The following is a 22,401-nucleotide window of genomic DNA, read 5'->3' as shown; positions in this document are numbered from 1 at the left end:
AGTGTTTACTAGACATTAATACACCAATGACTGCTAAAACTAAATCTCCTGCCTAGACCTTCCTACCGAGCTTCAGACCCACAGAAACAACTCACTGTCAGATCCCAAAAGGTACCTCTGAATTCATCACTTTGGTCTGTTGCAAATGTACTCTCCCAAGCAGGAAACTTCCAGGGAGCTGCATCATTTACCCTGTTGGCTAATCCTGAAACTTCCGTTACTGTCCCAGTTTCTTGCCCGTCATTCCTTATCCATGACCAAGTTCTGCTGATTCTTCCTCTTTAGTGGCATCTATTTACATCTTCTCTCCATCCCTATGGCTACTGCCTTTATCACACTCTCATCATCTCTGTGAGACACTGAATTGGCATCCTATCGTCTTCAGCTACCCGCTTCTGAACATTCTCCACTTAGCTTCCAGAACAATCTTTGTACAATCCAAACCTGACATTTCTGCTTCCCTCCTGGAAATCCTTCAATATCTTACCATTTCCTTCTACAGAAAACACAAACATCACAGCATTCAAACAAAGCTCTACATAATCTGTCAGCTTCTTTAACCCCTTTTTTTCTTACTTCCTAACTTATGCTTAAACTGCAGTCATAAAGAATTCCTTGCAAAAGCATAATTCATGCTGCTGCAGGCTTCACTCACCATGTGCACACATACTATTTCCTCTTCTTGGTCCCCATATCCTTATAATTACTTCAAATTTACAGCCTTCTTAATTTTTTTTTCTATCACAGATACATAATGGAATCTCATTGTATTTTGTTTTGTTTCCTGATTATGTTGGGGGAAGCAGCAAGGGAGAAAGGACTTAGAGTGCCTACATAAATTGGTTATTAGTAACACATAAACTGGGAACAACAAACCGCAGCAAACTAAGGGAGGCCAACCGGGGGGGCACAGTGCAGAGTGGGAGGCTGGGGAGAGATAGCATGGGGAGAAATGCCATATATAGGTGAAGGGGAGGAAGGCAGCAAATCACACTGACATGTGTGTACCTATGCAACAATCTTGCACGTTCTTCACATGTACCCCAAAACCTAAAATGCAAAAAAAAAAAAAAAAAAAAAAGGAGAGAAAACATTCTGTGATGGGAGAATATATAACTCCATTTTTAGGTAATAAACCAATTCTATCAATTAAAAAAAAAGACTATTCCTGACTTCAGGAGTTAGATCTAATCAGATTAGAAATCCCAAATCAATACTTGCCAAAAGTATAAAAAAAATTTAAGAATTTGCTTTGAACAGCTTTATTTGTATGTATATGATATATGTGTGTATGTGAGAGCATATTTCATATAAGGAACTCATTTTCCTACTTATGTTTATTAGAGTGTCTATCATCTCCCTGCTGATTGGTAATGCCACCTTTGTCCAATAGCAAGTTTCTGAATATTGTAAGGCTTTCTAAGCTGCTCCGTTGATCTAGCTGTTCCGCCTATGTCTATGCCAAATGATTTTAATTTATATTGTTTTAGATGAAGTCTTGATTTTGGTTGGACAAATCCCAGCTCATTTTCTTTTCCAATATTGTGTTAACTGTTTTTAGACTTTAACCCTTGGTGGTAAGCAAAATAGCTGATGAAAGATCTCCATTCCTAATTTCTGGGTCCTGTGAAGGTATTGTCTTAGATGGCAACAAGGACTTTGCAGATATAACTAAAATTATGGATCTTAAGATAGGGAGGTTAGCTTAGGTTATTTCAGGTGGAATAAATGTAATCAAATGAACCCTTAAAATTAGAATTTACTCCAGCTGGAGGCAGAAGAGAGCTGCAACGGAAGAGAAGTTAGAGAGAATCCAAGCACAAGAAGGATTTGATGCGCTGTTGCTGGTTCTGAGATGTAGCAGCCCTTGTGCAGGGACTCGGGAGAGTTTGAAGCTTTTGAAGCTAAGGGTGACTGTGCTGACAGTAAGGAAGTACTATCACCACAAGAAACTGAATTTGGCGAACAACCTCAACGAGCTTGGAAGCAGATTTATTTCAGTGTCCAGATAAGAGCCTGTTTGGCATCTTAATTTTGACCTTGTAAAACTCTAAGAAATCAACTGAGACAACCCAGACTTATGACCTAGGGAACTGGGTTACAAGTTAATAAGTGGGTGCTATTCATATTATTTTTAATTCACTAAGTTGGTGGTAATTTGTTATGGCAGTAATAGAAAACTAATATATATTTCTTGTGATTTTAGTGTTAGTTTGTCAGAAATGTTGCCCAGTGGCCTACAATTTCAGTCCCAATGTCCTCAATGCATAGTTAATGTGTCTTTATTTTTCTGTTGATAAACCAACCACCGGCCAATATTTTTGTTGTTTCTTTGAAAGTAAATGTTCTTTTTCTCTGGTTGACTTAAAGACTTTATGTTTTCTGTTTTAAAAAGTTTTTCTTTCTTTTTTTTTTTTTTTTTTTTGTGACGGAGTTTCGCTCTTGTGACCCAGGCTGGAGTGCAATGGCGCAATCTCGGCTCACCGCAACCTCCGCCTCCTGGGTTCAGGCAATTCTCCTGCCTCAGCCTCCCGAGTAGCTGGGATTATAGGCATGCGCCACCATGCCCAGCTAATTTTCTGTATCTTTAGTAGAGACGGGGTCTCACCATGTTGACCAAGATGGTCTCGATCTCTTGACCTCATGATCCACCCGCCTTGGCCTCCCAAAGTGCTGGGATTACAGGCGTGAGCCACTGCGCCCGGCTTTTTTTTTTTTTTTTTTTTTAACAATGTATCTAGGTTTGTCCACTGGTTTGTTTTCTGTCTTTTATCCTACTGAGAATTGGTAGTGCTTCTTGAATATTTTGCTTGATGTCTTTCATCAGTCTTGGAAAATTCTCTTCTGAATTTCCATCAATACTGTTCTATGTCAATCTTTCTTTTCCTTCAGTGACTTCAATTAGAAGTAGGTTAAAAAAAATCTTGCCTTATTTGTCTCATGCTTATTTATAACATTCTTGCTATCTGTGATTCAGTCTGGATATTTACTTCTGAGAATATTCCAGTTCAGTAATTCTCTCTTCTGCTGTACCAAATGTATTGTTAAACCCATATACTGAAATAATAATTACCGTTATTGGATGTTTTTTACTTTTAGAACTTGTTTTTGTTTCTTTTAGTTCCCAGGTTTATGTTAAAATTTTTATCTTGTCATTTAATTACTTGAATATTTCAGTCATTGTTAGTTTGAAATACTGGTCAGATAACCAGAATGTCTGGACATTCTAAGCCTGTTTCTGGTGTCCACTTTTAATCTTGGTGTTTGGCCAACTCTTATCTATTGTATACCTTGTTTTTCCTTGTTTAGTGCCTAGTATTACAGATAAAAAATTGCAGAGATAATTTAAGTCTCTGTATAATATTTTTTTACTTGAGATTTACTTTTGTCTCTGGCAGGCAACTAAGTTAAGAACAAATCACTTTAAATTAAATCAGAATGTAAAATAATTTGACACTGGACTTATGTCTTTTGCATATATCCTTACTCTTGTGTGTAGTTCTAACTGAAAGCCTTGAGTATTTATCAGTGACCTTCCATTTTTTTTTATAGGCCCTAAATGCCAACTTTTATTCACCCAGTCCAGGGATGTCAAAGGGTAAAATGTTACATCCACATTTTACCCTTTGACATCCCTGGAATTCCTTTATGTTATCCTCATCTTACTAAATTCTCTGTAAGATGCTTTTATTTTTTGACAGAACATCCTATTGTTTTTCAGACTTGCTTTTTCTGCCTGGGGATATGAACACTAATTTGACTGTTGTTTTTAAACAGTAAGACCCTGGAATGGCTCAGCTATTTCTTTTTTTCTATGTAACTGAATATTTAGAGTTGCTTTTCAAAAATCTTTCATTATACAAGCAAAGTGCTTAGTTATTAATCTTCAAGTTTTATTTTATACATAAAGATACAATAAATGTTCTTGTCAGAAAGAAAAAACAACAGTGTTCATATCAGAGCACGTTGTCTTCTTTTTGATATAAGACCAATGCATGGAAATTCACAGCGGCAGGCTGTTCATCTGCTCTCACACAGCCTTTGGTAGTTATCTTTTTCTCTTCCCTGCCAGCCTTTCCATTTATCTCTAATAGGAACGTGACTTGAGACTTCTACTTATAATTTGTGATTGGCTGAGAGTGGAGAGTGGCCTTTGCATGGTCTTTATTTGTAAAGAGATTGAGGGGACACATGGCTATGTCACTTTTTAAACAAAATTACTTTCCATTATTGAAGCACTGATTTGTCTATTTGTTGGGCTCTCCTTGATAGCTCCATGCTATTTGTCTGCTTTTAGGTTTCTGTTATTCTGCAGTTTGCTAAAATCATCTTTGAAGTTTCATTTCTTCCAACCTGTACTTACCTAACATTTCCTATATAGGTGCTTGTAGCTGGGGGCATGTGGGCTTATGAGGGGGGACAGCATTTAAGAGTCCTTAAGTTTTTAAAGGACAAACTTACAAAGACTTAGGGAACTTAATTCAGTCCATTGCTACTATAAGAGCCCTCACACATTAAAGTTTTGATGGCAGATCCTTAATGTAATGGGGATGTAATTTTTTATATCACTACTACGAGGTTCTAAATCATCCAAGGGAAGAATAAATGGGGTTTAGTCTGAATAAGAATCCTTTGGGAAATGAGTATATTTGCAGGCTCAAAATTGTTTTAAACCAGAACTATTCATGTGGTTATCATCATCTCGGTGAGGCCAATCTGAATCCAGAGCTTACTATCATTTTGACTCTAGACTTGTAGAATCCAGAATGTCTTGGGGATTGAGATGGAGGATGAATGAGAAGTTAGCCTTCTTACTATAGTTTGATCACATTGGAGACATTCAGAACTAAACTTGAAGCCAAGGTAAGGTCTTGGATATAGGGATAGGGAACATGTATAACTAGTGAAAATCCTAATAATGTCTTTACTTTGTTTCCTATTTGCCTACAACTCCTTTTTTTTTTCCTGCGGCTGGCAGTTATTAAACAGATCCCTAGAGATAGTAGGTGGTAGTAGCTTTGATTGAAAGCAACCAAATTCATTATTAGCTTCTGTTTCCAGCCAAGATGAAGTTATAGGAAATGCCTTTAGTCTTCCATCTGAAACAACTAAAATCTGGAAAAACATGTGAAACAATATTTTTGAAGATATTTGATACTAGTCAACCAAAAATAATAATTCTTGAGAGACAGAAGAGAAATGTACTGAGACTTAAAATTTCTCCAGATTATTTCTTGAGAAAATTTCCTGGCTGCATCATGGAGGGTGCATCTCTCTGACTTGAGGAGATGGAGCTGGGGGAGACCAAGGTGGCTGGAGGTCACAAGCAGAGTATCAAACAGGAGAAGCTGCAAAAAGAGAGAGCTCTGGCGATTTTCAGATGGTCCCCTTTGAGTATTCAGCATATTGATCAGCACATGTATTTGAGTAAATGCTCCAAGACTGTAGAGAAAGACTATTTTGAAAGAATTAGAAGGAATAGTACTTGAAGCTCTCACAGGGTAAGGAAGTTCCCACCTGCCAGACTGAAAAACCTCATAATTAATGAGGCATTGCATAGAGTACTAAGTAGACTTTTGTCCCAGTAGTGGAGAATAATTAATAACAAAGTGAAGATATTGCTTTCTTTCCACTTCTAAAACCTAGTCCTCAAAGCTAGTCCTCAAAGCCCCATACTATTTCCAAGTAACTTAAGTGGGTCCCAGAACAAAACTCAAGAATATTCATAGAAATACAAAAGTATTCTGGCCCCCAAATAAGGTAAAACCCACAATTTCTGGCATATATTAAAAAATTACCAGGCATGCTAATACATTGACAAATACAGCCATAACAAGGAGAAAAATCAGTGAATCAAAACTGATGCAGAACTGACACAGATGTTAGAAATAGTAGAAAAGGAAAAATCCTTATAATTGTATTTGTATGTGCAAAATGCTAGAGAGAAGATTGAACACAATATGTAGAGACAGGACTGAGATTTAAAAATACAATGGATGAGATTAACATAATAGTAGTCATTGTAGGTGAAAAGATCAGTGAACATGAAGACATAATAAGAGATACTATCCAAAAAGAAACAATCAGAGGAAGAAAGTACATTAAAAAAAATAACAGAGCATTAGTAAACTATGGTATAACTTCAAGTGACCTAATATATGTGAAATTGGAGCCCTTTAAAAGGAGAGAGGAAGCAGGGACAAAAAAACATTTAAAGAAATAATGGTCAAAAATTTTCCAAATTTTTAAAATTTAAAATCTTTAAATATGCAAATTAAAAAAGTGTAACAACCCCAAGCACAATAAATTTGAAAAAAAGTTATACCAGGTACATCATAATCAAATCTCCCAAAAACAATGATAATGAGAAACATTTTAGAAGCAGAATGAGGGGGAAAAATGAGACAGGTTTGTGCAGAGGAACAAATATAGTATGACAGAAAATGTATTAGAAACAATGTAGGCAAATGGTAGTAGAGCAAGATCTTGAAAATATTGGAGAAATGAGAAAAACTGGGACAAAGAGAAAACAAATAACAAGATGTTAGACTTAACCTAATCATATTAATGATAACCTTAAATGTAAATAGTTTAAATGCCCCAGTGAAAAAGACAGAAATTTTCAGATTGTCTAAAACAGCAAGTCTCAACTATAAGTGCTACCTACAAAATATGCATTATAAATATAAAGACACAAATAGTTCAAAAGTTAAAGTATGGAAAAAGATATACCATGCTAATACCAGTAAAAAGAAAGCTGCTGTGGCTATATTAATTTCAGACAAAATAGATTTCAGAACAAAGAATATTACCAGGATTAAGAGTGATTTTATAGTGATACATCTCATAGCAAAGCTTTAGAATACATAAAACAAAAATGATTGAATTGAAGGAAGAAATTAACAAATCCACAACTTTAGTAGATATAAATACCCCTCTCTCAATAATTGATACAAGCAGACAAAAAATCAGCAAAAAGACAGTAGACAACCAACATGACATGATTTACATGAAACTTTCTACTAAATAACAGCAGAATACATATTCTTTTCAAGTGCACCTAGACCCTTCATCAGAATAATTAATATCCTGGCTATAAAACAAGTCTTGTCTCACTGAACATAAAAGGATTCATGTCCTACAAAATATGTTATTTGACCACAATGGAATTTAATTAGAAATCAATAACAAGAAGATATCTGGAAAATCACTGGAACTGAAAAATATGTAAAACACTTTGAAACTGAATAACACTTTTCAATTATCCAAGGATCAAAAAGAAAATAAAAATTAGAAAGTATTTTGAACTAAATAAAAATAAAAATACAACATATTAACATTTTGTGGGATGCCACTAAGCTGTACTTAGAGGAAAATTTATAACACTAAATACCTCTAGTAGCAGAAGAGAAGAAGGTATCAAATCAATGACCTCAAATTTCACCTTAAGAAATTAGGGGAGGGGGAAAAAAGCAAATAAAGCCAAATGTATACAGAAGAGAGGGAACATAGACCAAAATGAAAATCAATCAGATAAAAAACAAAAAATAGGGGAAACAAATATAACCAAACATATGTTCTTTGTTTGAGGAGCTCAATAAAACTAAATCTCTAGTAATACTGATCAGGAAAAAGAGAAGATAATAGATGACCATATGAGAAATGAGAAACATGATACCAATAAAGATTCTACAGTTATTAAAAGGATAATAAGGGAATATTATAAATGACATTATGCCAAAAAATTTGACAACTTAGATAAAAATGGATAAATTTCTTGAAAGCCACAAACTACCCAAGCTTATTCAAGAGGAAATAATTAGGATAGCCTAGTATCTATTTAAAAACAATTTAGTTTTAAAACTTTGCCACAAAGAAATACCAGGCCCAGATGGCTTCACTATTAAGTTCTATAAGACATTTATGAAAAAGAAAAAAATTCCTTCTACACAATCTCTTATAGAAAAGGATAAAGTAGAGACTATATCCCATCTCATTCCGTAAAGAGTAGAATTATCCTGACACCAAAACAGACAAGGACATTATAGGAAAAAAAAACTACAGACCAATATCTTTAAAAACATTGATGCAAAAGTTTGAAACAATATTTTAACAAATAGAATTCAACAGTATACTAAAAAATAAACATTATGACCAAGTGTTTATTTTAATAGTACAGGGATGATTTAACATTAAAAATGAAAAACCATATGATCATTTCAATAGATGCATAAAACGTATTTGATATAATCAGACATCATAGATAAAAACCAATTTTTTTATTTGTTGATCTTTATTAGTCTCTATTTCACTTATTTTTCTCTGATCTTTCTTATTTCTTTTCTTCTACTAATTTAGTTGTTTTTTTTTCTTGCTTTCCAAGTTCTTCTCCGATCTTTATTATTTATTTTCTTCTAATTTTCAGTTTGATTTTTTCTTGCTTTCCTAGTTCCTTGAGATGCCTTGTTAGGTTGTTTACTTGAAGCTTTTTGAAGCTTTTTACTTTTTTGATATATGTGTTTATTGCTATAAACTTCCCTTTTAGTACTGCTGTTATTGTACCCCATAGATTTTGGTAGTTGTGTTTCCATTTCCATTTGTTTCAAGACATTTTTAAGTTTTCTCTATTTCCTCACTGATCCACTGGTTGCTCAGAAGTGTGTTACTTAATTTCCATGTGTTTGTGTATTTTCCTAGGTTCCTCTTGTTATTGATTTCTGGTTTTATTCCATTGTGGTCACAAAAATACTTGATAGAATTTTTACTTTTTTGATATTTGTTTTGTGGCTTAAGAGAGAGTCTTTTCAGGAGAATCCTCCATGTGCTGATGAAAAGAATGTGTATTCTGCAGCAATTGGGTGAATTGTTCTGCAAATGTCAGGCCTAGTTGGTCTAGAGTGCAATTTAACTCTGCTGTTTCTTTGTGATTTTTTTTGTCTGGTTCATCTCTCCATTTCTGAGAATAGGATGTTAAAGTGCCCTACTACTTATTGCAGTCTATATCTCTGTTTAAATCTATCCATGTTTGCTTTATATACTTGGGAGTTTGATGTTGGGTGCACAGATAATTATAATTATTATATCTTCTTGCTGAATTGAGCCCTTTATCATTATACAGTGACCTTCTTTGTCTCTTTTTATAGTCATAGATTTGTAGTCTATTTTATCTGATTTAAGTATAGCTATTCCTACTCCTTTTTGGTTTCTAGTTGAATGGACTATGCTTTTCCATCCCTTCACTTTCAGTCTATATGTGTCTTTGTAGGTGAAGTGGGTTTCTTGTAGGCAGCACATAACTGGATTTTGTTTCTTTATTCCTTAAGGCACTCTATGCCTTTTAATTTGAGAACTGAGTCCATTTTACATTCACTATTATTATTGATAAGAAGAACTTATTTGGTTTTTTGGTCATTTTATAACTTGTCTCTTCCTTTTGTCCTTTGTTACTATATTCTTTTGTGGTTAAGTAATTTTCTTTGGTAGTGTTTTAATTCATTGCTTTTTACTTTTTGTGAATCTATTATAGGTTTTTGGATTGTGGTTACATGAGGCTTATGAAAAACATCTTACAGGTATAACAAATTATTTTAAAGAGATGAATACTTAAATTGCAAAGGAAAGAATAGAAAAAAAGAAATAAAAGAAAAAAACAAAACAGAAAAAAACCTCTAGACTTGAACTTCATCCTTCCACATTTTGACTGTTAGTTTTCCCAATTTACATATTTTTATACTGCCTATCTCTTAGCAGATTGCTATAGCTATTACTGTTTTTGATAGAATTGTCTTTTGGGATTCACGCTAATGAGTGGATTGCATACTACAGTTAAAATCATGAAGTTTTCCATGTACTTAATTTTACCAGAGGTTTTATACCTTCAAATGTTTTCTTTTTGAACATTAGTGTTTTCTTGTTTCAGATTGAATAACTCCCTTTAGCATTTCTTATAATATAGGTCTGGTGGTAGTGGATTCTCTTAGCTTTTCTTTGACAGGGAAGGATTTTATCTCTTCATATATGGAAAATAGCTTGGCTGGATACACTATTCTTTGATAGCAGGGTTTTAACACACTGAAAACATTGTCTCATTCCCTCCTGACCTACATGGTTTCCACTGAGAAGTCTGTTGTTAGACAAATTCTTTTTTTCCTGCAGCTTTTAGGCTCTTCTCTTTGTCCTTGACCTCTGGAGAGCTTAATTATTATATGAATATTTTTCACTTCTCTGTGGCCTCAGGAACTGTCTCATCCTCATATTTGAGTTCTGAGATACTGCTGATGATAATGATAATGATAATGATAATCTTGGCACTATATCTGTTTTTGTTTTCTGGGGTGGCTAGATAGGGATTGAAGACAGCTTGCTTCCACACTAACATTTTTAATATGATTGAATTTTAACAACAACATTGTATGTTGTTCCAAATTGCTCATCATTTTAACACAGTAGGTACTGAATGAAGGATCTGATGAGGTGTTTTTAGAGAGCTGAGCGAATGTTTAGGTATTCTCCACTGTTAAATTGTAATAGGGGATGAGTGAGTGATTTTAGGAAACATGGCATAAAGGGAGAGAAAATTTCCTTCATGTCTGACCCTCAACTCTGTTTTCTTTCAGCCATCTAATAACTTCTGTTAACACGGACTATTACTAACATTTCAAATTCAATATGTTGTTCATGTAATAAGTAAAGCAGGATTATATTAACATAAATGAATAGATCTTAACTCTTTTATTTTAGTCCTAATATTAACTTTCTTCCTGATCAATTTTTTTTGCATAGACACTAATGGTCATAAAAATGGATCAATGAGGTAAAAATTTATCTTTCTCCTTCTGTCTTGAACTCAAGAGCTACTAGAAGAAATAAATATATATTGGATCCATCTAAATAATTCACGAACAATAAAAACATATCTTGAACAACTGAGTTGACCCAAGTAGTAAAGATTATAAACAGTAGCACTGTTTATTCTGGCATCTTTGAATAATTCACATTTCTTGTTTGGTTCTTCAGACCATTATGTCAATTTATTTTATTTGATCAGAAGATGAAAGTTATATTTCAATGAACTGATTAGTGTTTTAGATAAGATAATGCATATAACAGCAGATTATAACTTTATTTTCTACTGATTTATTGGTCCTACCCCAACAGAAGATATTAAGTAGTTCAAATAAAACATGTACCTGGAGGTAAACTTGCCAACTTCTTCAAGTATTGAAGAAAAGTATTTGAAAGTTTTCTCAGTGTAGCTTGAGTGTGCTATACGTTTTTTTGAATCACCAAACAAAGAAAGGAAATAATCTTCTCCATCCCCGATTATGGGTGATTCATCCTGTTTCTTTGGAACTATGAAGGCATCTTTCCAGCAAACCAAAGAAGGAAGCAACCAGGAGAGAAGTAAGTAAAATGACATTAAAAGGATCCAAAGCCATTATCTTTATTCTCTGCTTCTATAAAATTATATTTTTATATTTTAATATCACTATCAAACTTAATGAGAATAGTTGTAATTTTAAACAAAATTCTTGAAAATAATCAGTAAGGGAATAGTTACAGTGGCATCTTCAATTCCTAGAGATTATTTCAGTTATCTTAAATAATTAATTCTATCATTAGCATAATGACTATTTAACTGATTATTTAGTTGTGCTAGAAGCCTCATCAATTTGGGAATAGGGAAAACATTTGAGTCTATCAAATTTGGATATGTTACATATAAATATAGCCTTATTGTACTTTATGTTTGCTAAACTCCCTAAATGGCTACCCTTAAATTAAAGCCTCATATGAATCCTTTCCTGCAATGGTTAGTACTTTTGCCAGGTAAATACTTAAACTTCTATTTAATTAAGATGCTTTATTAGAAAGATAAAGTGATCTGGAATCAGACTGCAGTATCTGATTAGAAGTTTGCTTTTTTAAATCCTCACTACTTTGATTCAAGTACAAAACAGGTTTCATAATTTTGAACAGAAAGAGCCATTCTGGACAAATCTAATAATATATTTGCAAAGAAAGAGTTACACTGCAAAGATGCATCATGATGAAGTAGAAAGAACAATGTGTCTTGCATTTAGACAGACTAGCAATTTTATTTCAGTTCTGCCATTTACTAAGCCAAGTGATGTAAATTTTCCAAGTTTCCATTCTCCTGAACATAAAATAAAGATACCACTACCTTATGGAAAAAGATAAGAGAGTTGGAGATCATGTAGATAAGTGTCTAGATAATGTTTAACACTTATCTGATAATAAATGAAAGCTATTAGTACAGTACAAGAGTTTTGGTTAATGTGACTCTTTGTCCAAGATCCTAAAAGGATTAAAAAAAATCTAGAGTTTGAATCTTACATCTTTAGCAAAACCAAAACAAGCTGAAAGATATAAAGGAATAAAATCATCATATTTAAAGAAGATTCCTCTAAATATTTTGTTGGAATTAAATTAGTTCATTTTCAGTTGAGTACTTCCTTAATCCTTAAATTCCTTTGGGGAAGGACAATATATGGCATATTTCCTAACAGCTCATCCTGAAAGATAAAAGTCTTGGTATTCCAAAAGAAAAGAAGACACATTAGTTTCGGTCCCTGTTGTTATTTTGTCTAGAACAAAAGATGGCAATGAACCAAGTGTAACAAATCTCAGTGAAACTAGACATCTATCTACAGAAGCAGTATCTACAGTAATGGAAGGAAAAGACTACATCCCAATTCAGCTCCCATCTTGTAAGGGGAAGCCACTATATTTCATTTTTTTTGCCCCATTACAAGAAGAAGAAGTATAATCCAAATATAAAACATATGCCATGATGATATAATGACAGATGATAGAAAATCTTTTCTTCCCAGGTCTAAAATTTGTACTTGTGTTTTCAGTATATGGGTTTTGGTCATCTTAAAGGTCAGTGTAAACTTAGGAGTCTTTTTGGGAAATTTTATACTCTTCATGCAAAAAATGAAATATAGGTAATATGACCATAATGGCAGGAGAACAAAACACTATTTAACCCATGTCAATTTTTTTTAGATATCAGAAACAAAATGAAATATATTAAAAACAAAATGAAATATAGATGAAGGGCAGCCAAGCTATAAATGGGCACATAATGGTAGAGGATAACGGAGGCATCAGATAGTCACTGGACTATTTGCACTATTAGTTTTGAAACTTAGTTGATTAGCAATTGAAACACAGACCCCAAATCTAGTCTATTTTAAAAGAAGGTGATTACAGGTACATTCAGATGCACAATTAATGTTTATTGAGTATTTATTATGTGTTAGGTAATTTTCATAAATATTTAATCCTTAGGATAGCCCTGTGACATTTCTATTTTAATCCCTATTTTGCAGTTGTGGGGGAAAATGAGATACAGAAATGTTAAGTACTCTACCTAAGGCCTAACATTGTAGAAAAACAGTAGGTTCTGTGTTTCAAAGGATGAGAGTGTTTTCAGTAAACCATGAAAACACACCCTCAAAGTTCCCTAAACATGGGAGAAACAAACACCCTGGAGCATGGGTATTGCTGAGCACATTGTTGACAATAGTCAAAACTTTACTTTTTGTTATTTTGGTACTGTTTTTATTTTCCTTTTTTTCAAGTTCTCTTTACTGTTTTCGCATTTTATCTACATTATTTTATACCTACTTTATATTTCTTCTTTCTCTCATCTGTCTTTCTATTCCTTACTTAAGCCATGTATCAACTAAAGGCACAAAATACACAAGATGTGGTTTAATCCTTGTGGTAGTGTTCAGAGGAAGGACAGTTAATGCTATACATTGGAATTTTTAATTCTCTAGCAATTCTGATGTATGTTAGTCAACTCATGAACCATCATGATAACTCAAGATATCTTAATTATAAGGATGATATATTTGGCACATACATGTATGTGGCATGAATTTAAGACTCCAGTTCTAGTGATGACCATAGTTAAGTTACTTTTCATAGGATGCTAAGAAGTTAGCATTTTGGGGTGCTGATAATAAAACATCATTCTGGCTAAGAGTCACATAAACAATCTATTGAAACATATGCTTTAAAAGTACTCTAAAAATATGAGGTCCATATTTTGCTTACCGAAGCTGATTTCCTCTTGGGAATCATTACCTCGAGTAGCTCTAGAAGTCAATTGTCCAGTTGTTGATAAAGTTACTCCACTAATCCAAGGACTAGAGAGATAGTAGCCAAGAGTTATTCCACTGGATAATGAAGATGATGATGGCAGTGTTGTAGAAACTGAACCCTTTATCTTTGGTTTTTGAAAATGTACTGAAGAACGTACTGGGGGATCTCCAAGTTTGTCTTCTCTTCTGTGTATAAAAATTATAATAAACAAAATAAATAAATTGGAAAGTCAAAGTGGCTGTGAATAAAAGAAGCATGGGCTATCATTATTAGCCAGAATTCTGCTTTTCAAAGGTAGTATGCATCACCAGCAAATAACATCTTGTATTTCTAGTTTTAACAACTGAAATAAAACACTTTATTATCAGTTTATTATATGCTTTTAAAATATTTGAATATTAATAAATTCCTATTATAGATAGTTCTGAAAACGTGTAACTAGAAAAAAGATAATAATAATCACTACAATGCCACCAATAAGACATTTTACTATCTCCTTCCAGGCTTTTAAATGTATGTTTTACTCTAAGTCGGTACTTTATAAGCCATTTATAACTCCACTTTGATCACTTATCATATTTCCCCTTTCCATTATCATAAAATCATGATTATAATTCTGGTTTAATGTATCCTTGTTTCCTACATACGCTTTTCCTTTAATTCCTGTTGCTGCTTAACCAACTTTTCTCTTTAATTAAGATTGTTTAGTTAATGTCTGCCTTCAAATAAACTGTGCATATTTGTGTATGTATGTGTATTGGAGGGAATGACAGAAAAGAGGGAGAAGATCATTTTCATATACTACTTTTATAAATGACTCTTACTATGAACAAAGATTTTCCTTTCTTTTTTATAACTATAAAAGCATTTGTTAACTAGTGCACAATCATTTGAACAAGGTCCAAAAGCTACAGTAGTATTATTTTACAAGTTAAACAACACTTTCATGACATGAATCATGAAAAGACTTAGGACATTTCATTTCATGAGTCACATTGAGGCTCTTCCCGGTGATCTCAAAGTAATTTTGGTGGGTGCATGTGTGCACGTGTGTTCAATGCTTACATTAAATTGTGAACAAAGTCCTCAAGTCCAAACCCTTTATTTCTTTGAAAAACGGGACAAATGGCCAGTTCAACCATCTCCTTTATGGGGTCCACATATCTATCCACTGTAAGTCAGGAACTAATTATTTTGCCTCCATCAATGATCTCTGTTTTGATCTATTTCCCAGAGCTCTTATATAAAGTTATTTTAGCTAGTTTCTTGTAGGTTCTTATAGGAGAATGAGGGCCTGGAGTTTCCTACCTGCTGCTGTCACCCTCAATATCTCTTTGTTTACCAAGGGGTATTCACAATCATTTTGTTCTACAATTTGAAAGTTCCTTTATCAGAAATCTTATACCTGGAGTTTTCTATTCAAAACTAGACTGCTTTATATGTGCCTCTCAGAAGACACAGATGTCTCAGACAAATTTTTTAAATAATTAAATGGCATTGGCTTTGAAAATTTCATGACTACTGGCCTAATGCTTAATAAGCATGTACACTTAACATCCTGCTGACACTCCAAGCATTCATATTTTCCCGAAAAGCTCTAACCCATAAAGATACACTATTGAGTATGACTGTAGAGGTAGTGGGAAGGAGACTTTAGAGGTAAATTGTCAGATTACAGATATTTCATCTTTGTTCAACATGAGGCAGGATTGTGTGACAGGACTTCTCCCCGACATTGACTGTAACAGCAGAGAAGCGCTTTTCTCTTTCAACATTCCTTACATCTGGGTTTCATAACTGACTGGCTATTCTTTTTGGCATGTTCATCTTATAAGCTCTCAATTTTTTCCTCTAGTAAACAATGGCACTTTAAAATAAATTTAATTTCACAAAAGATTCCCAATAAGCCTTAACAAAATCTTTGCAATCAGAGAAACCTGTCCTGGAGATACAGGGTGTTCTTATTTTGGTAGGTGAATAAGAAATTTATTTTATTATTTTTTTTATGAGACGGTCTTGCTTTATCATCCAGGCTGACTGCAACCACCAACTCCTGGGTTCAAGTGATCCTCTTGCCTCAGCCTCCCAAGTAGCTGAGACTACAGACACATGGCGCCATGCCTGCTAATTTTGAAAAAAATTTTGTAGACGTGGTGTTGCTATGTTGCCCAGGCTGGTCTCTAGGTCCTGGCCCCAAGTGATTCTTTTGCCTTGGCCTCCCAAACTGCTAGAATTACAGGCATGAGCCACTGTGCCTGGTCAAATAAGAAATTTGTAATAGCTGCACATGTCTCTGGAAGAGCTGAGACATTTCAGGAACAAACTCATATGATACAGCCCATCATCTGAACCTTCCAGTTGTCAACCTATAAGACTCCATTTGGAAGATGAGTGATTTTTCTCAGTGCTTAGTTAACTTTCCCTTAAGCAAAAGTAATTTTCTGAGCCCTTTTTGGTATTTCAATTTCTCTGTAATTGGTTAACATTAAACCAGGGGCAGTTACAAAAGCTCAGTTCTAGCATTGATAATATTAACAATGATCATTTCTCAGAGGTCCCCTAAGAACAAATATTTAAAAATAGACTTGGATTGGCCGGGCGCGGTGGCTCAAGCCTGTAATCCCAGCACTTTGGGGGGCCGCGGCGGGTGGATCACGAGGTCAACAGATCGAGACTATCCTGGTCAATATGGTGAAACCCTGTCTCTACTAAAAAAAGAAAAAAAATTAGCTGTGCATGGTGGTGCGTGCCTGTAATTCCAGCTACTCAGGAGGCTGAGGCAGGAGAATTGCCTGAACCCAGGAGGCGGAGGTTGCCGTGAGCCGATATCGCGCCATTGCACTCCAGCCTGGGTAAGGAGCGAAACTCCATCTCAAAAAAAAAAAAAAAAAAAAAATAGACTTGGATTGAACAATAAACATAGGACTTCTAGGTCCAAAGCAACAATAGCTTTAAATTCTGTATACTCAATAATAAGTCAATTTTAAAGTAAACATTGGAAAACCAATGGTAATGCTTTAGTTGATGAATGATTTGCATTAAATGTAAAAATAGGGATTATAATTTTATATAACATTCTCACAGACATTTACAAAACCAATATTCTGGTAATTTCTTTTTGTCCCCAGGTCTGTAAAATAGTTCCAGAAAGAAACTATTTCTGTAAATTGCCTTAACATATTAAATGGGAACTTTGGAATCTCAGCTAGGTCTTATATGATAGAGATCTGTCCAGGTGGGTTTTTATACCTCTCAAGGACTAGAATCTTATAAAACAGTAGTTGTGGAAGTAGTTGTATGCTACAGTTTATTATTTCTAGAACATTTGTGGGATCTATTCTAGTTCTAACTGCTTCATACGAGTATTAAAACAAAAGAGGTCAAGCATACCATCATTCCTTCTCTATAACTCAGCTCTGCTCTCATCTCATCTATGCATACTCACTGCTCTTGCTTCTCCATCTTATCTTCCTGCTTGTCGACTTTATTCTGAATTGCCTCTGGTGCTTCCTGAATGTCTTTTGTATCTTTCATCTTGGCTAGAAGAGAAGTCTCTTTTCTTTCCTAGGAAAGCAGATCATGACATCGGACAGTGAATATTGCTGAGGTTCAAGGCAGATTTTTTTTGAAAGTGACGTTTCCTGTAAATCCAACCACCTTCAAGCATCAGCCAGGTTTAATAATTTCTTTACCAAACTGGTACCATGACCAGAATTCTTATGTGAATGTGTAAATACCAACATAGCCAATCCTGATCTTGACTAGGGGTATCAGAAGAACTATGGTGAAGGTGTTTAGCATTCCCTAGAAGCAGTTTGAGAGACAGGGCAGTAACTTGGCAAAGAGAACTTTATGACTACAATTTTTGCACCTGGCCAACACTGCCTCTTAGAACTATGAGGTAATGTCTCCATAGTAACCAAATTCCAGTTTCTGAACAATTGCTATGTTGATGTTGTACCTCATTTGCAGTTTGAGGACATTAAACAATGTAACTTGCTCTTAGGAGAGCCCTATCTTCCACCAGGCTTTGCCATCAAAATTTTTGATATCTTGTTTTGTGTAAGAGTCAAACCCAGGATGTAAATACTGGAGAAATTAATCACAACTCTTTTTTTCTTTCTCTCTCTCAACAAATACTTTGAACACATGGAAACCGCTAGGCAGCAAGAATAGAAACCATAAAACTTCAATGCAAAAAGTCTAGTGGTAGAAATAGTAAAATCAAAGCCAGAACACCTAAATTCTTCTCCTAGTTATGCCAGCAGTGTGATTTAGAAGAAACCGCTTAATTCAGTTTCTGCTCTGTGTAAAACACCTGCACTTAATATTTCATGATAATGATACTATGACGATAAAATTAGCAAATATGAAAGTCTATGATTCTGTACAGTAAGATATATAAATGGTGATTACTGGATGAGTGAGTTTATTAAAAATATTTGATAAGATTCCACTATGTATTAAAAACTGGCTAGGTACCATGAATAAATAATAACTGCTTTCAAAAATAACACTAAAATATCTTCAAATACAGATTTGAAAATAATTTTTAGAGACAATAAAGGAACTGCTTTAAAAAGCCAAAAGAAAAAGACAAGATGTATATCATATAATAAGGTAAGTTAAAGGAAAGTAAACAGTTGACTGTATTTCCTTCATCTCAGAGATGTAGCACAATTCCTTATGAACATTATGGGCCAATTATTTAAATGTAGCATCAGAAGGTTTATAAATTTTTACCTATGCTTAGCAAAGAATTAAAAATGGGCTTGTCATTTCTTGTCACTCTCCCAGTCTCCCTACTCGTACCAGTCTGGATGGTTTCCTAGCTGTTAAAATTGCTCTACTTGAACTGCATATATTAGCATGAAGTCATTATGACCTCATTGGTTTTATCAGAGATCCTGCTCATGGTTTCCAACATATTTTGGAGAAATAAAATTCTGTCAGCAGAGAAAAACGTGAAGGCTTTAAATTTGTGAGTGTTTCAATATTCATTCCCCATGCAAGACATTTTTCTTATTTTCGTTTCTAAAATTACTGCCTACATGCAACGAAAACCAATTTCCTGTTTTATTTTTGCTTAAACTAATTTAGTGGTTTTCAACAGGGGACAAAGTGAACCATAGAGAACATTTTGTAAACATAAGAGGATGTTGATAGTAGTCATAAAGATTTGGGTCGGGTATTAGTGGCATTGGTAGATAGGACCCAGAGATGCTAGACTTTCTACAATGTGGCAGATAATCCTACTTACTAAATAATGTTCCCATGTAACATGTGCCTTTCTATACATTCGTGCAGGTGAAAAATAGATTACAATTATCTGGCTGGGAACAGTGGCTCCTGCCTGTGATCCCAGCACTTTGGGGGGGCCAAAGGAAGTGAATCACTTGAGGCCAGGAGTTCAAGACTGGCCTGGCCAGTGAAACCCCATCTCTACTAAAAAAATAGAAAAATTTGCTGGTGGCAGGTGCCTGTAATCCCAGCTACTCTGGAGGCTGAGGCAGGACAATCACCTCTAGGGAGGCAGAAATGCAGTGAGCTGAGATCGTACCACTGCACTCCAGCCTGGGTGACAGGGTCAGACTCTGTCAACAACAACAACAACAAAAAGATTAGAATTACCTGAGCTTAAAGCATAGCTCTATAGTTCATATAAATACAAAATATTTTTGCAGTTTTAATATATACCAGTTTTCAGGGTGTAAATATTTATTGTTTAAATTGAGGAAAGATTATATATTGATTTGTTCAGACATTTCCAAGAATTGTTTATCAGTTTGGAAAAAATTACATCATCAATAACTAAACCACTTGATACTATTCATGTGGTTGACATAACTTATTGGACAGAGAGTGAGAGTAGCAATAATACCATTAACAGCAACAAAATCAACCTAAATCTGATGAATCCTCTACTTTACATGTAATACAGAGAACAGAAGAGCATGTTAGCTAATCAATTAAGAGACTTAAAAGAAACTTTTTGTAATTTGTGGATATAACATCCTAATTCAAGCAAACTGTAAAATTTATGACATTAGAAACTTAAGCACACAGTATTTAATAATATTAGGAAATAACTGGTAAATATTCTAGGTGTGATGTGGTATCATGATTATGTTTTTTGAAAAGCATTCTTATCTTTTAGTGATACTATAAACTAAAAGTTTATAGATAAAATGATATGCGTCCTCTGTTTCTAATTAATACAGAGGGTAGGAAGCAGACAAGAATGTAGATGAAAAAGTTGGGCCATGACTTGTAATTATTGAAGCTAAAAAATAGTTATATGGAGATTCACAGTTATATGATTTTTTTTTGCTGTAAATATCTGAATTTCTCTATAGCAAAAAGATTAAAATAGAAGGCTCAGTTTGGGATGCACAGACTCAGATGTTAATTGTGTCATAAACATGGCTATTTCTTCTCAGGAAGGAAAGGGTCAGCAAGAGCTGAAAGGGAGAAGCAGAAACACTGCATGAAGGGCAATAATCTTTTTTTTTTTGAGATGAAATTTTGCTCTGTCATCCAGGCTGGAGTGCAATGGCACAATCTTGGCTCACTGCAACCTCTGCCTCCCAGGTTCAAGTGATTGTACTGCCCCAGCCTCCCAAGTAGCTGAGACTACAGGCATGCGCCATGATGCCTGGCTAATTTTTGCATATTTAGTAGAGATGGAGTTTTGCCATGTTGGCCAGACTGGTCTTGTACTCCTGACCTCAAGCGAACGGCCTGCCTCAGCTTCCTAAAATGTTGGGATTCAGGCGTGAGCCATTGTGCCCAGCCAGTGCAATAATCTTTACCTAGATCTTTCACCACAGCTCTAGGAGATGGGAATTTCCTCATTTTTCAAATGAAGAAGTGGAAGTTCTGAGAGATGAAATTGCTCTTTCAGGGTATTATAGCCAGTAAAAGGCAGAGCCAGGATTTAGTCTCGTCCATCTGTTAGAGAGTGCTTCTCACTATACTGGCTGTTTATCTTCCTTTTTCTGTGGTATTTGCCTGAACGCTTGTCCATTCCTGAAACAGCTTTATCCTGCTCTTTCTATTCTGGTCTCAAATCACCCTCTCCTTGTCTTTTTGGCTCTCTGTCAATTCTCTTTTGCTTTACCTCACATTGGGAAATAGCCGAATTTTGTTGGGGAATTGAAGCCCCTAATAGTAGATATGGGTCAAAATAAGGTAATGAAAACTGAGTTTCATGTTTTGAGATTTCTACTTTAAGAAAAAAAAATGAAAAGTGGCAAAATTCCATATTCTTAAATTTGTAAAACAGACAAAATATTACATATACACAGTTTTTGGAGTTGAAGAACACAAATAACTGGCTTTATATATTTTCGTTCTCTGTCTCCATATGTGGAGAAGATTTGCACAGCAAGATTTTATTAAATTGGTAATACAAATAAAATGTCTTGCATGAATGAAGGCAACATATATGAAGAGAATTTTCTTCCCCTCTCAAGCCATGGGTAATAAGCAGTTGAGTAATATTCAGTTTGGGTTTACAATTTTAAACACTATGACATGTTCCATTGTCTAAGAGTCAAAGAGTTTGGAATACAATTGTAGAAATTCAATTTCATATTTATGCCCACATAAAAACAGTATAAATTCTTATTATAAAGCATTTTGCAAGTCTAAAAATGTACTCAGTCAATTCATTTCTTTCATGTAGATCCACAGGTAAATGATAGCCTCAGACACAGATGCTATAATTTTACCTCAAAGTTAGGGTCACATTAAAGTCCTACTGGGTATATTCAAAGAAAGGCTAAAGGACATGTATTGGGAGTTTCAAGTTTCAGACAGTTTGTCCAAAGTAATTTTCATGGGCCTTCCCAATCACAAAATCCTGTTGAAAAACAACACTAAGGTCTTAGATCTGCAATTCTGAGGCTCAGTAATGAAACGCAAATAGTGGTTTGAATCTTCAGACATACCAATTTTAGCAATAGTTCAAAATAACTGTCTAATTATTTGACACATTACATGTGTTTTAGATGTAGCCTTTGCCCACAATTTTTTTCTATTCAGTCTTTAGAGGAATATAACGCTTATTTTTCCAAGTCAAGTCAGGACACCTCATACTTGTTCAGGAGACAGAGATTCATCACGTTTGCTCTTATTTGCAGAACACTATATTCTCTGTAGTAATTTAAAAAATACAAATCAATACATTTTTTATTTCACCTTTATATTTTAATCTACCTTATATTATTTGTATAATGTATGAAATCACAACCACCAGCC

General features: G+C 34.4%; 1 protein-coding gene across 5 annotated transcripts in view; it reads right to left on the bottom strand.

The window, feature by feature from the left end:
• LMNTD1 (lamin tail domain containing 1) overlaps window positions 1-18,976 on the bottom strand; it is a 95,629-nt gene extending 76,653 nt beyond the window's left edge. For 3 of the 5 annotated variants that reach the window (XM_054238260.2, XM_078338032.1, XM_035256039.3), the window contains exons 1-3: window positions 17,585-17,979; window positions 14,092-14,324; window positions 11,190-11,364 (exon numbers count right to left, since the gene is read on the bottom strand). In XM_054238260.2, coding sequence (XP_054094235.2) covers window positions 11,190-11,364; window positions 14,092-14,324; window positions 17,585-17,673 — 497 coding nt within the window. In that variant the 5' untranslated portion in view covers window positions 17,674-17,979. Of the gene's footprint in view, window positions 1-11,189; window positions 11,365-14,091; window positions 14,325-17,584; window positions 17,980-18,882 lie in introns of those variants that run through there. The other 2 variants (XM_035256037.3, XM_035256038.3) reach the window with 2 other exon arrangements.
• Window positions 18,977-22,401: the final 3,425 nt, after the last annotated feature.

This window comes from Callithrix jacchus, chromosome 9, assembly GCF_049354715.1.
Source record: "Callithrix jacchus isolate 240 chromosome 9, calJac240_pri, whole genome shotgun sequence".
NCBI classification, from domain to species: domain Eukaryota; kingdom Metazoa; phylum Chordata; class Mammalia; order Primates; family Cebidae; genus Callithrix; species Callithrix jacchus.
This window is presented reverse-complemented; position numbering and strand designations above follow the sequence as displayed.